Source organism: Microtus pennsylvanicus, chromosome 1 (genome assembly GCF_037038515.1).
Source record: "Microtus pennsylvanicus isolate mMicPen1 chromosome 1, mMicPen1.hap1, whole genome shotgun sequence".
In the NCBI taxonomy this organism is placed as follows: Eukaryota; Metazoa; Chordata; class Mammalia; order Rodentia; family Cricetidae; genus Microtus; species Microtus pennsylvanicus.
The window spans coordinates 142,638,885-142,653,361 of NC_134579.1; the positions used below are offsets into that span (position 1 = coordinate 142,638,885).

Below are 14,477 nucleotides of genomic sequence, written 5' to 3' on the forward strand. Positions count from 1 at the left end.
CTAGGAGCAAGAGAGAGGCCATATGGTCTGTCCGATGCGTCCATCTCCTCGGGGATTAAGCCTAGCAAATTGTCTCCTGTAGATGAGTATTAACAGAAGGTGCTGATCTGGATAGCTGTCCTGTCCTCATGTTAGGGCTGTGTTCATATTTGAGGCTACCTTATCACCATGGCAACATTCATTAACAATGTGTGCTATCATTGGAAAAGAGACACAAAAAACACTGTGTACAGCTGTCTCATAGGCCATGACTGTGTATGTCTATGTACAATCACATATCCAGTGTTTTCTCCCTGGAGGCCTTCTCAGGTGTATGTGGAGCAGGAACAGCTGTTTTGGACAGATGTTAATTCGGGCCATTGGCAGCTTGAGGAGATGTCTGTTTCTATGAAGCGATAACAAACAAAGAGTAAGCTTTGACTCTAGAACTAAACTACCCACCTCTGGAGAATTATGCCAATTCTAGGACCCCCCAAACACACCTACTGGACAGGAAATCCTGTTTTCTAGCATGCTGCACCACAACTCCAGAAATTCAAAGGACAGGGCTTTGCATTGTACCTTGCAAAAGATCCTGCATCTAATATAGGGATCTCTCTGTTTAGAGAGTCACTGATTTCAAACAAGTTTAGCATCTCTCTCTCATCATATTCCATTGCACTTTTTAGAGCAGCAATCCATTTGGGGATTGGTCTTAGGTCCTGGGTAACAATGGTCTTATATGGAGAAAGTTAGAGACCTAAATTTCTAATCCAGGGCTGCCAAACACACCTGTCCCTTCCAGCTGTAGTTCCAGCAAGCTCTTGCTCACCACCCTCTACCAGTCAGATCTGCATCTGAAAACATTCACCTGGGAAAGCTGGAGAGATGGCTCAGTGGTTAAGGAATCTGATTGCTTTTATAAAGGACCCAAGTTCTGTTTTCAGCAGAAAAAGCTAAAGCATTTCCACTAAAATCAGGCACATGACAAGGTTGTATAACTCTTTCCATATCTGATAATCAATCAAGAGAGTACTTGAAGTTTTAGCTCGAGCAATAAGACAACTGAGGGAGACCAAGCAGCTATAAACTGGAAAATAAGGCTCAAAGAATCACTATTCACCTATGATATGATTGTATACATAGCTGAACCCAAAAATTCTACCAGAGAACCCAAGAGCTGATAAATACCTTCAGTGAAGTGAGTGATTACACAATGGTCTAAAAAAAAATCAGAAGCCCTCCTACATACAAATGGTAAAAGCGCTGAGAAAAAAAATCAGTGATAAAATACTCTTTAAAATATCCACAAATAATAAAATCTATCTTAGTGCAACTCTAACCAAGTGTGACAGTTTTAAAGAAAACGCCCCTCGAAGGGAGTGGCATTATTAAGAGGTGTGCCTTGTTGAAGTAGGTGTGGCTTTGTTGAAGAAAGTGTGTCACTGTTTGTGGGCTTTGAGGTCTCTTTCACTTGAGCTTTGTTTTTCTGACAGACCATTTGCTGTTGCCTGGAAGATGTAGGACCCCCACCTACTTCTCAAGTCCCATATCAGTCTGTACACCACCATGTTCTTCACCATGATGATAATCTGCTGAACTTCTAAAACTGAATCACCACAATTAAATATTTTTCTCTATAAGAGTGATCATGGTCATGGTTTCTCTTCACAGCAATAAAAATCCTAACTAAGTCACCAAGCAAATGAAAGACCTTTAGGACAAAAACTTTAAGTCTTTGAAAACAGAAATTAGAGAAGATATCAAAAGATATCTTACATGCTCATGTATCAGTAGGATTAACAAAGTAAAATTGGCCATCTTATCAAAAGTAATCTCCAGATTTAATGCAATTTCCACCAAAATTCTAACACAATTTTTGACAGAACTTCAAAGAACAATACTCAACTTCTTATGGAAAAAACTAACCCAAGATAGCTAAAACAATCCTGTACAAACAACTTCTGGTAGTATCCCACCAGCCCTGATTTCAAGTTCTACTGTAGAGCTACAGTAATAAAAATTATATTGTATTGGCATAAAGCATACAAGTAGATCAGTGCAGAGGGGGGAAGTGGGCAGAGGGACTGGAAGGAGAGAAGTCAGGGGAAACTGTGGTCAGGATGCAAAAACAAACAAACAAACAACAACAAAGAAAAAAGTCTCAACCAACTCAGGTAAGGCTGTACATTTTTGTAAGTGATTGTCTTAAATGGTAGAGGAGGACCCATACCACTGTGGGCAGCATCATTCCTAGGCAGATGCTCATTGGTTGTATAAGAAAGCTAGGTCAGCATGAGCCAGAGGGGGAGCCAGCAAATAGCATGCTTTCTGCCTTGACTTTCTTCAGTGCTATAATATTTCTCAGTAGGAAAATGGACTCTACTCTCTCTCCTAAACTACTCTTTGGGGGGGATTTTTTTGTATCACAACAAAAGAAAGAAATGTTAGAACAGTGTATAGGGAAGACACACCTATTTGAATCAATGTGATTTGTACTCATGAGCAAAACCCATCAGCATCCTCTGGGCAAAGAGAAGGTGGGATTTAGATAGCAGTGACTGCCCAGAAGGTGCCTTACAGTCCCATTAGTGTTCTTTCCTATTTCTTTCATCAGAAATGACTTCTTTGTGTAACCCCAGCTGCCCTGGAACTTGTTCCATAGATGAGATGGGCCTGGATCCACATGCCTCTGCCTCCTGAGTACTGGGATTAAAGGCGTTCATCACCATGCCTAGCTGTGTCTTGTCCTTTCACTCTCAAGAAAAATGTGCTAGGACTTTCCTCCTAAATTTCCTGAGCAGAAGCCTCCTCCTGAGAATGCCGGTTCTCTGGATTTACACCATTTCCAATTTTAGTCCAGGGCTTTCCAGGACAAATCCAGAGCCCTGTCTACATTCACACTACATTAGAAGGAATTACAAATCCTGAAAAGCACACTGATTAGGATGACAGGTCCTGCATCCCACCTGTGCTGAATGTATCAGGGAATTTCACACTTGGCTTCTTGACCATGCTTGCTATGGCCCTAGACATCAGATTGCAGTTTTCCCAGTGACCTCCAGGGGGCGATAGCAGGACATTGCTCAATGCTCTGATAATTGTTTCCCTGTGCAGACTGATTTCCATCTCTGTCTTTGCTCACCTTGAACATCTTCAGAAGACCCTGCTCTGACCTCCTGGCTCCTTCCTTTGCCTGAGAACACTTTTTGGCATGGGGACCTTTTGAAGGCCTCCCTCCTCCTGGCATCTCTCAAAGGGGAAGACAAGATTACTACTAGGGAATCACCAGGCAAAGGGCAAAGGTGGTCCAGGAAGATCAGGGGCAACATAGGCTCACCCTACCCAAAATTCTAGAATGTTGTCTTGAAACCTTCCATAGGAAGAGGGAGCCCACAGTCCTTTCAAGGACACACGGGTCACCTCTTTTCCAACCCGAGTTTGCTCCTGGGTCTCTTTCTTGGATCATTAATTTGACTGGTGTCATTAGTGATAAAGGATTGATCTTCATCCCTAGTCATCACACAACCTGCCTCTTTCCAGCCCCCAGAGATATCTCTGTCACCTTCTTGCAGAAATTAAGTAAATACCATATTCCCAGAGCATTGAGAACACAGGGTAGGCTGGGTGCTCAGCTTGGTCTCTGTATCACATGGAAACAAAGGCAGGATGGAGGCTCCCTCTTTGGTGCTGACAGACCCAAGGCAAGGACACATCAGGTGTCAGCCCTGGGATGAGTCATTGTTCCTGAGGGCATAGGGATGTTTATCATCACTGTTGCTAAACAAATGTTGCTTGGTGGAGAAATATAAAAACAAGCTGAGAGGGTTGCAAGACAACACTGAGAGTGGAAGGGATTAAGAAGTGCCTTGAACTCAATCCCCACTCTCATAACCCATTGATTTCTAGGAAGTGCTCTTGTCTGAGAAGAATCTCAGCCTAGAAGGAGGAACAGCAGAGCCTGAGTTCTGTGCTGGAGCTGAGGCTCTTCTCCTCAGAGGCAGGCCACCAAGTGGGAAGATTGATGGAGTCCTCTGTGCTTCTCAGCAAAGGGTGTACCCCCTGGCAGGGGTTTTTGATCACAGGTAAGAGTATCCACTCTCTGACTTTGTGGGGAGGGGGTCTCAGAAGCTGGCCGGAGTCTCCTAAAGAGGACAGGAGCCCAAGATGAGACTCAAGGTTTCTGTTTGCAGTTATGGGGCAGAAGTCACAGGGAGGAACATAGGCTCAGAAGCCTAAGCTCTCAGAGAATGGAGATGATGGTGGTAAGAGAAAAGTCTCAAATACTCCATCTACACAGAAAATTACATGGACGGCAATGTTCTGAGGACAGCTGTTCCCAATCACGACAACATAACCCTCCAAACAAAATCAAACAGGGATGACTAGCAAGATGTCTCAGTGTGTGAAGATATGACAACCTGATCCTAATCTCCCACACAGTGGATGGAGAGAACAGACTCCTGCAGGCTCTACTCTGCCCTCCGCATAGGTATTGTGGCATGTGCCAACACATGCACACCCTGACCTATGTGCCTACACACAGATTCATTGCATACATCTTCATATGTTCCCAAGGAGAACACCAGCCTACACAAATACTCACACATATTTACACAAGTAAATCCATAATCATCTATTTCACACTTGAATGCAATTATTGTTTTAAGTTCCAAACCTCAGAACTATGAAGAGAAATCCATGGAGACACATTCCTTCTTCCTTCCTTCTTTCCTTTCTCCACTTGTGCTTGAGTCTTTTCTAGGAGCTGAACCAGTCAAGAAGGTCAGACTAATCCTGCCCTTACAAATCCATGGTTCAATGGGGGCACTGGTGGCTCAGACCTTATAATTCCAGCACTTGGGAAACAGAGGCAGGTGAACTCTGAGTTCAAGGCCAATGTTGTCTATAGAGCAAGTTATAGGTCAGAGAGTACCTGTCTCAAAAAATCATAACTAAAACCATTACCAAAACCAAATACAAAAACAAAAAACAAACAAACAAAAATCTCTAGTTCTTGAGGACCTGATGTCAGTATATCCAGAAGGTAAAGCCATGGATTGACTAGAATGACAATGGGAAGATAGAAAAAAAAATCAGAAAGTGAGGAGTCTCCAGAGGAAGAGTTCAGAGAGGCTTTATTCCTCACACCAAATACTCTGTATGAGGAGGGATGTGAGCAGCTGAGGGGGCAGACATGTGAGCATGGAATTCCTAAGAGAGTTAATAACACTCTCAGACTTTGTCAATGGAAGTCATGTTGCTCATATCTGCAGAGGAGGGTGGGCACATCCCTAATCACACCAGAAGATGAGTTTAATACTGGTGGTTTTTCTCAATTCCTCTCTAGCCTCCCTTTTAACCCTCTGGCACCTGTCCACCACTGCCTCTGTGACCATTGAATCAGTGCCACCCCTGATGGCCGAACGAGATAACATTCTTTTTCTTGTCGACAATCTACCGGAGAAGACTGTAACCTTAGTCTGGTTCAAAGGGCTAACAAATATGAAAGCTGTGATTGCAATATATGGACGGCACATCAATTTAAGCGCATCTGGGCCTTTGCACAGCGGTAGAGAGACAATATATTACAACGGATCCCTGCTGATTAAAAAGGTTACCCAGAAAGACACAGGATTCTATACCCTACGAAGCTATGATAAGTATTTAAACGTCATATCAACAACATCCACATACGTCCATGTTCACGGTAAGTGATTCGTTGTGAACTCTATGAGCTGGGTGAGGGTCATTTCACTGGGCACACACAGGAGAGAGGTCTGTGCCTACTGTCCAGATGCATTGTGCCCCTGTGTTGGAGTCTGAGCATTTAGTTCAGGGCACAGGCATGTACGGTATAGAATAATGGCAATAGATTAGAATCCTTCATTTGACTTCACTTTGCACAGAGGTGGATGCATGGTGGGTAAGTCAGACAAGGATGTCAGCCTCTGTCTAGACTCTAGGCATTCTAACCAGGAATGTTTCCTTGCAAAAGACCCCAAGGGAATTAATATTGTCCTTGGTTGAGGAAAGCATGTGGTCCTCACAGAGATGGGAGCCCAGCATGCTCTGCCTGCATACCTTTGTCTCAGACTCAACTCTAGGAATCCATAAGAAGATTTTTATAAGTGTTGGATTTTGACTTTCTGATGACAGGGACAGTGCTCCCTAGTAGTCAGAGTCTGTGATGTGTAGAGCCAAAGAGGGCACTGTTCTGAGAGCCATGGCTGGGCTATGTACCTTGGCCACCTCCTTCAGAGAGAGGAGTTTAGCTCATCAGGTCTCCAGGCTGTTTACCAACTATCCTGTTGGGCTTATAAGATTTTACGTGAAGGTCATGGTCCCCGAAGAGAGGAACCCAGGAAATAATTTGTTCTGACAAGTGTTCGTCCTCTGTGCCCAGCTCAGGGAATTCTCTCCTCCAGCAAAAGGCTACAGAATGTGCTGATATGACAGCTTCCCAGACATGAGCTGTAGTTCCCCTGGAGATCACCAGGGATGTTATCAGGACACACAATGAATTGGCAGAAAAGTATTTTCCAGAACCAGGAACTTATCTTGTAGTCTGGCTCCTCTCCTGTTTTTAAAGACCCAGAAATCAGAGTCACAGAATTCTCAGACCTACCAGCTGCTTAATGTGCTTGCTACACTGCCGTGAGAACACGTTCTGTTTCTCACTTTATGTGTTTCCTTTGGGAAATACACAATATCCAAGGGGAGTCAACTAAATAGAGATACAAGGCAGCACAGAAAGGCCATGGAGCACACTGGCATACCCATTGCACAGCTCAGCAAACAGAGGAAGTGGGAGCATGGTCTTGAAAATCTTGCACAGATGAAGGAGCTCATAACCTTTTTCCAGGAATCAGGTCACTTCTGAGATGTGAGACTCCTGACACATCCTGGGCCTTTGACCCCAATTACAACCCAGTCTGATGGTGACTCCATTGAGAAAAGGTTTTTTTTTTTTTTCCAAACATCACTCACCTGGTCCCTTTGGAACTTCAAAGACAGTTTTGCCACCTTCCAGCTGGGAACAAATTCCTTGTTACTAGAGCACAAAAAAACACAGGACAGACTGAGTGCCCAGTTTTGGTTTCTTTTTCACATAATTGTACAGACTTTTCCATTTTGGTGCTGAAAAACCAGCCAGAACATAGCAGAGTACAGTTCCAAGGTCAGCTGCTATTACCTCATGTCCTAAGGATGATTATTACCCTTGACTTTCACTCTGTGTTCTAGGGGTCAGAAGCAGAAAGATGGAATGGGAAAGGAACATGGTGTAGCAATGGAAGTGGAGAGGCAGGGCAGTGTTTTGATCACAGACCCACCCACAGGCAATGGGACTCTGGGAGATGGTCCTTCCAGGGAAGAGACTCAGCTTAAATGGGGAAAGGACAGCATTGCTTGAGAGTTATCCTGGACACTATACTGATGACAGATCAGCCAAAGCAAACAATGGAGGCCCCTTTGTACTCCTCTGCATAGATTGCACCACATCTCAGGGGCTTCTGCCAACAGATGAGGAGAAAGTGTGTGAGAGGAGAGGACTGACATGCTGTCTAGAGTCTCCTGGGTGGCACAAAGACATGTGAGGAGTCTCAGTGTTTGTAGGGGAGAAGATACAGTTTGGAGAGAGGTTCAGTATTAAGATGCTCTCGATGAATATTAAACAGTAAGGGTGGAGGAGAAAATATTCTTCCAAACAGTTAGTAAACATGAACACAATATTCTGAAGACTGCTGTTCTCAGTTTGATGGGCAAATAAAACAATCAAGCCGATGTGTATCACTAACATGGTCCAATGGATATGGGCATTTGCTTTATAGTCGGAGAAGCTGAGAGCAATGAACAGAAGTCCTCTTACTTCCACTTAAATACTGTGTCCTGGCCCACCCACCCACACTAGTATAGGCCTTACACTACTCAAACACAAGTATAATATGTAAATAAGTGGAAAGAATCAAAGCAAATGGAATGATCCAATACTGTATTCACAAACGTTTGAGTTCCTTAAATAAATCCATGAGCATACAGGGTTCTGGGATATCAATTCATTCGTTCAGTCTCCACACATATTTGAGTTTTTTCTAGGCAGCATTTTCTTTTTAAAGTATAAGATAACTCATGGTTCTTATGATGCTCCAGCTGATGATGGACTTGAAATAAAAAAAACTAGCAGGTAAATTCAAGTGTTGGCTGCAACCCCAAGTGAAACACAACAACAAAGTCAGAGAGTAAAGACACAACATATGTAGGGGAAGAGTTTGGGCAGGCACCAACCCAACATCATCCACTGTAAATGTGAGATGCATCTGATGGCAGACAGTAAGTCAAGACATTGTTGACAAATGAAAAGAGAGAGCCATATAGTGGAAATGACAGGTGTGGACACTGAGAACATGAAGGTCGTGAGCAGACCTGCAGCAAGCATGACAGGAAACACTCCCCCACAAACATAGGCTGAGCAATGGACACAGATGTTCATGACACAGGGCCTCATCTTAGTCAAGCACAAAGGTTCCACTTTAGTTGGCTCTCCCTCTTCCCTTTTAGATTTCCTTTGGAACTGTGGGCGTCATGCGACCTCTGCCCAGCCCACTATTGAATCTGTGCCACCTATTCCTGCTGAAGGGGGAAGTGTTCGTCTACTGATTCACAATCTCCCAGAGAATCTTCAAGGCTTTGCCTGGTTCAAAGGAATGTCTGTGTTCAGGGACCATGAGATTGCCCGAATCACGACAGACATGAATTCAAGTGTGACGGGGCCTGCACACAGTGGCAGAGAGACATTGAACAGTGATGGATCCCTGCTGCTTCACAATGTCACTCAGAACGATGCTGGATTGTACACCCTACGAATTATGAGTACAGATCTGAAAAATGAAGAAGCACATGTACAACTCCACGTGAACAGTAAGTGATTCACTATGATTCTTCAGTGCTAGGTGGGGTTTAGATACACAGGACTGTCGTGATTGGCCTAGCCTCCTTTCTTTCTTCACTGTGTCTGCAGGTGGAGGTTTGTGCACTTAGTACAGGACAAACATGGTAGAAACAAACAACCATAGATTAGCTTCCAACTCCTCACTCCTCCTGTACCAAGGAATACCTTGATGTAACCATCCTAAAATGTTAGCATCATCTCAGTCTCTTGGGTCTCTAAATGGGGAAAGTCTAAACCTGCCTTCTTTCCAAGGCTGGGATAAAGTGACCAAAGGGAATATTTTTCCAGTATTCTACTCTTATTTCTTGTCAAAACTGATAGGAAACAATGATTTTTAGGTCATCCATGCCAAAATGGGGCATATATTAGCTCCATATTGAGAGTGTTATAAATGAAATCCAGGAACTGGTAGAGATAACATGGAGGAGTGCTGCCTACTGGCTTGCTCCTTGTGGCTTGCTCAAACTGCACTCTTATATCACCTAGGACGGCTTGCCCAGGGATGGAACTGCCTACAGTGGTCTCAACCCTTTTATATCAAGTCCCAACTTAGAAAATGTACTATAGTCTTGCCCACAGGTAGATCTGGTGGTGGCATTTTCAACCGAGGCCTTGTCTTTCAAGCGACTCTCCTTTGTGTCAAGTTGACATAAAACCAGCCAGTCTGGTACCCACACCTTTTTAAAGACCCGAGTTTTCCCTGAAGATCGGACGGCTCCCAGATCCCACCCAGACCCAGTCCTGGGGGCTGGCAGGCAGAGAAAGAAGGGCATGTATAGTGTGATGTTGGGGGTTGAGTGGAACCACAATGGAAACTGAAAAAAAACTATAAAGTGAAAATCCCAGTCATGCTGAGTTCAAGGGAGACATCATCTCAAACCTCACTGTGCATGAGTGAGCAGTGTCTGACTGGAGCAGTTAGGGAACAGCCATGACGACACGCGAGGGGAGAGGGAGAGTTTCATATTGAGGAAATGACACTGTTGGGAACATACATGGAATGGAGGAGGTCATGTTGCTGACCTTCATTAAATAGCATAGACACAGCTGCAGTTCTAGGTAGAGAGAGCGGGAAACCCATCTGCTCAAGATGGAGGTCATCATCCTTTCACCATGTGATCCCCACGTGACAGCTTTTTTCTTTCCCCTTCCAGGCTCCCTTTCTCCATGCTGCAACCGTCTCACCTCTTCCCAGCTCATGATCCAACCAGTGCCTCTGTATGCTAATGAAGGGGAAAGTGTTCTTCTCCAAGTTCATAATCTTCCAGAAGATCTACAGGCCTTTACCTGGTACAGGGCAATATATAGAGTCCCATATTTTGAAATTGTCAAATGCAGCAGAGTACTGAATACCACCACCTGGGGGGATCAGTACAGCAGAAGAGAGACTGTGTACCCCAACGGATCCCTGCTGCTCCAGGACATCGCCGAGAAAGATGCAGGAATGTACACACTAGAAATTTTGAAAAGTGACTTCAAAACTGAAAAAGCTTATGTGCAATTCCATGTGAACAGTAAGTGACTCTGTGGCCTTCAGCTGCTGTGTGGGGCTTATCTTACTGCATACACTAAACTGTCAGAACTGGGCTGTGCCTGCTCTCTTCCCTACTGCAATGTGTTCCCACCATAGGGTGTGGGTACTTACTGTAGGGAACACAGCGGGTGGACAAACAGCAATAGGTCAGAATCTCTCACCTGTCTTTCTCTGCACAGAGCAGAATGTATGCTGGGTAACTCAGCACAAGGATGGCAGCCTCAGTGCAGATTCTTGAGGCTGTCGCCATACACATAGCTTTAAGACAGACTGTGCAAGTCAAGTAGACAATGTATGAGGGAGCCATGGGGTTCTCACAGAGCAACAGGAGCCCTGACTCCAACACTTCCCCTGGCTGCACTCTAGGTTATACTGGGGAGATCTTTGTCACTATCTGTTCTGATTTCCTGTTAGAGCTGACAGGGAACAAGGGTTTACTGATTCTCCAAATCCCTAGGAGTGTAGAACCATCTGTGTACTGCTATGACAGCTGCAGTTATATAAGCCATCTCTATATCTCCTTCTCCTGAGACTCAGTGGACAGGTGTCTAAGCCATTAGCCTACTGTTCTGATGGGTTTATGAGACTTCACAGGAAGAAAGTCAAGGCACCAAGGGAAGAAACAGTGGAGGCAGCTACTCCAGGTTCTTCCTTCTCTTCATGGGTCCAGTCTAGGGCATTTTCTTCTGCAAGTAAATAGGAACAGATGCTGCTAATGTGAGCCACTCCCATCCCAAGGACAGACCATTGCTCATAACTAAGCTTTTCTCGTGTACCCAGCAATAATCATGCACTGTGTGTCATATTACAGAGAAACTGAGTCACAAGAAACAGTGTATGAATCAGGGTCACGGAGTCCCTGGGCGGCAAATCCAAAGCACAAGATTTGTCTATAGTCACAGCTTCAAACTCTGCCCCCTGGAGGCTTTATTAAGTATGAACCAAAGAAGGGCTCATTTAACTCTCTGGACTCCTGTCATTTGGTATCCTCCTCTCTTTCTTCACAGAGTTTGTTGAACAGCCCTTCGTGCAAATCGCTAATGGCAAAGTCTCATCACAGAGATCTGTGATCTTCACCTGTGTTTCACCTGACACTGATATCTCCATCCGCTGGATCTTCAATAACCAGAGTCTTCAGCTCACAGAGAGGATGACTCTGTCCCCAACAAAGTGTGGACTCAGAATAGATCCTGTACAAGTGGAGAATTTTGGAGAATATAGGTGTGAGGTCTCTAACCGAGTCAGTTTAAAGACCAGTCTTCCAATCTTGTTTCAGGATGAATGAGTAACCTTTCCTCTCCTCCTACAGCAGAGTTTTTTTTTTTTAATCAATGACTTACTAACCAGAGAAAAGTGAAATTGATCAGTTATCACTCAGGTATACCCAGTATGGAGACTCATATCTATAATCCTGGGATACATATGGTACAAGGGCAGGCCAAGATTTAATTTGAGTCTGTCTCCAAAGGAAATACACTATGGTAAAATAAAGGAAAGGAGTTAATAGTTTAGGTTGTGGATTAAATATAGACAGTCATCAGAATTCATGGAAACTAATTCCAGGAGCTGCCAAACTTTTGGATGCTTTGAGTCTGCTACAAAAATGGAGTGTTTGCATAGAGGAAAGAAAATCCTCTCATATGGTCAAATACATTCAATGTTTAACTAATTCACTGATTTACCTAAGTCCAATGCTGCCTGCTGTCAGGGGCTATGAGTGTTATAGCAGGTGACAACTAGTTTTTCAGATGTGAACCCACTAGAGGAATGAACATATGATGAAGGTTAATCCTGACCAGACAATTTCTGCAGGATAGTCGACTCTGAAAGCTGTTGCTCACTTTTGCTGAAGTAGCTTGGTGTCTCCCCAATACTTGCATTGTAGTGTATAGTCTTAAGTGATGTGTATATATAATCTCATGATTACATCTCAGTCTTATGGGCACATATATCTGTGAGTGATCAGGTAGATGATTTTTTATTTAGCTATATAGTTCCGATATATGGAATATATACTGGATATACTTTATAACTGGATCTATTTGTTCTACAAGAACAGTGGACAGTGAAAAGACTGCCTTGGTTTTTTGTTGTTTATTGTGTGACTTTCCCTACCTCATGAGAACTCCAACGAGAGAATCTAGTCTTGTAGCCAGAGACCTTGGTTCCTGCAGCCATACCTTTACTCCATTCTCTGAGATACATTAGAAGCTACCTCTGTGCTATTATCACCCATTTGGTAGGACATACAATCAGAAAAGGAGTCTATTAAACAGATCACACTTGGAACCTTCGAAGATAAAGGGATGTTCAAGCTCATTTGAGACTGACTGCCCTAAATTTTCCCACAGTCAACTTGGGAAACTGTCATAGTCAAAACCTGGAAACAACCTAGATGCCCCTCAACCAAAGAAAGGATAAAGAAAATGTGGCACATTTATACAATGGATTAATACTCAGTGGTAAAACAACAAAACAAAACAATGATATCTTGAAATTTGCATGTGAATGAATGGAAGTAGAAAAAATCCTGAATGAGGTAACCCAGACCCAGAAAGATAAGCATGGTTGCATTCACTCATAAGTGGATAATAGTTGTAAAGCAAAAGATAATGAGCCTACAGTATATGACCCCAGAGAACCTAAGTAATAAGGAGAACCCTGGGAGAAACATTAGATCTTCCTGAGAAGTGGAAATAGACAAGATATCCTGAGAAAAATGGGAGAATGGGGTTGTGGGGAGAAGGGAGTGTGGAGGGAGAGGAGGAGATGAGAAGGGATGAGTGAGGGGAGAACTTGAGAGAGAGGAAGTGTCTTAATGGGGGAAGGACAGAGATAGAGAGCAAGGAAAGAGACGTCTTGATTTAGGGAGCCATTATGGTGCTATCAAGAAACCTGTCACTAGAGAAATTCCCAGAAATCCACAAGGATGGACTCCAGCTAAGCCCCTAAATAAGAGAGGGTGCCTGTACTGGCTTTGCCCTGTAGTCAGATTGATGAATATCAGAAATGTTATTATAGAATCTTCTTCCAGCAACCGATGGAAGCAGAGGCAGAGATCCACAGCAGAGCACTGGGATGAGCTCCCAAAGTTTAATCAAAGAGTAGGAGGAGTGAGAATATGAGCAAAGAGTTCAAGACCATGATGGTGATACCCACTGAAACAGTTTTCCTGAGCTAGTGGGAGCTCACCAACTCTGCCAGACAGGGAAGGAACCAGCAGAGAACCAAATTAGGCCCTCTGCCTGTGGGTGACTATTGTATGGCTGGAGCAGACTGTGGCACCATTGGCAGTGACATCAGGATTTATCCCTACTGATTGTACTGGCGTTCCAAATCCTATATATATATATATAGCAGGGAGAGCCTTGGTCCTTCCTCAAAGCAATGTGACTTAACCTCTCTGAGGAGTGAATATGGGGGGAGGAGGTGGAGGAAAATAGAGGGAATTGGATAAGGGGAAAGAGTGGGAACTGAGATTGGTATAGAAAATGAAAAATAATGGTTTTCTTCTTTTAAATAAAATAAAAATCAGAGGTCTTTGAAGAAGAAATTAATAAACTCTTTAAAGAAATAAAAACCACAAACAGTTGAAGAAAATTAATAAAGCCATTTAACCTGGGAGTATAAATAGAATCAATAAAGAAAACAAAACTGAAGGAAATCTGGAAATGAAAATTTTAGTAACAGGAACCATAGAGGCATGCTTCACCAACAGAACACAAGAGAAGGAAGAGAGATTCTCACTCATGGAAGACAACATAGGAAAAATGGGTACCTCAGTAAAAGATCATTCCTAAATAAATCTAAAAATCTCCTGCCATGCTCATGCTGCCAAGGTTATTGAGCAAGGGAGACACTCCTCCATTACAAACATGTAGAACAACTTTGGGTATCAATATGACGGTTCCTCAGAAACTTTGAATACATCTATTTCAAAACCCAGCTATATCACTCTTGAGAATATACCCAAATGATGTCCCATTCTACCATAGAAACACTTGTTCAACTCTG

The 14,477-nt window shown here is 43.5% G+C and overlaps 1 protein-coding gene across 1 annotated transcript; it reads left to right on the forward strand.

Moving 5' to 3' along the window:
• Positions 1-4,003: 4,003 nt before the first annotated feature.
• LOC142854892 (pregnancy-specific glycoprotein 22-like) lies at positions 4,004-11,748 on the forward strand. The gene is made up of 5 exons (XM_075981340.1): positions 4,004-4,064; positions 5,330-5,689; positions 8,539-8,898; positions 10,084-10,443; positions 11,471-11,748. The coding sequence occupies exons 1-5, from the start codon at positions 4,004-4,006 to the stop codon at positions 11,746-11,748; spliced, it is 1,419 nt and encodes a 472-aa protein (XP_075837455.1).
• The last annotated feature ends 2,729 nt before the right edge of the window (positions 11,749-14,477 follow it).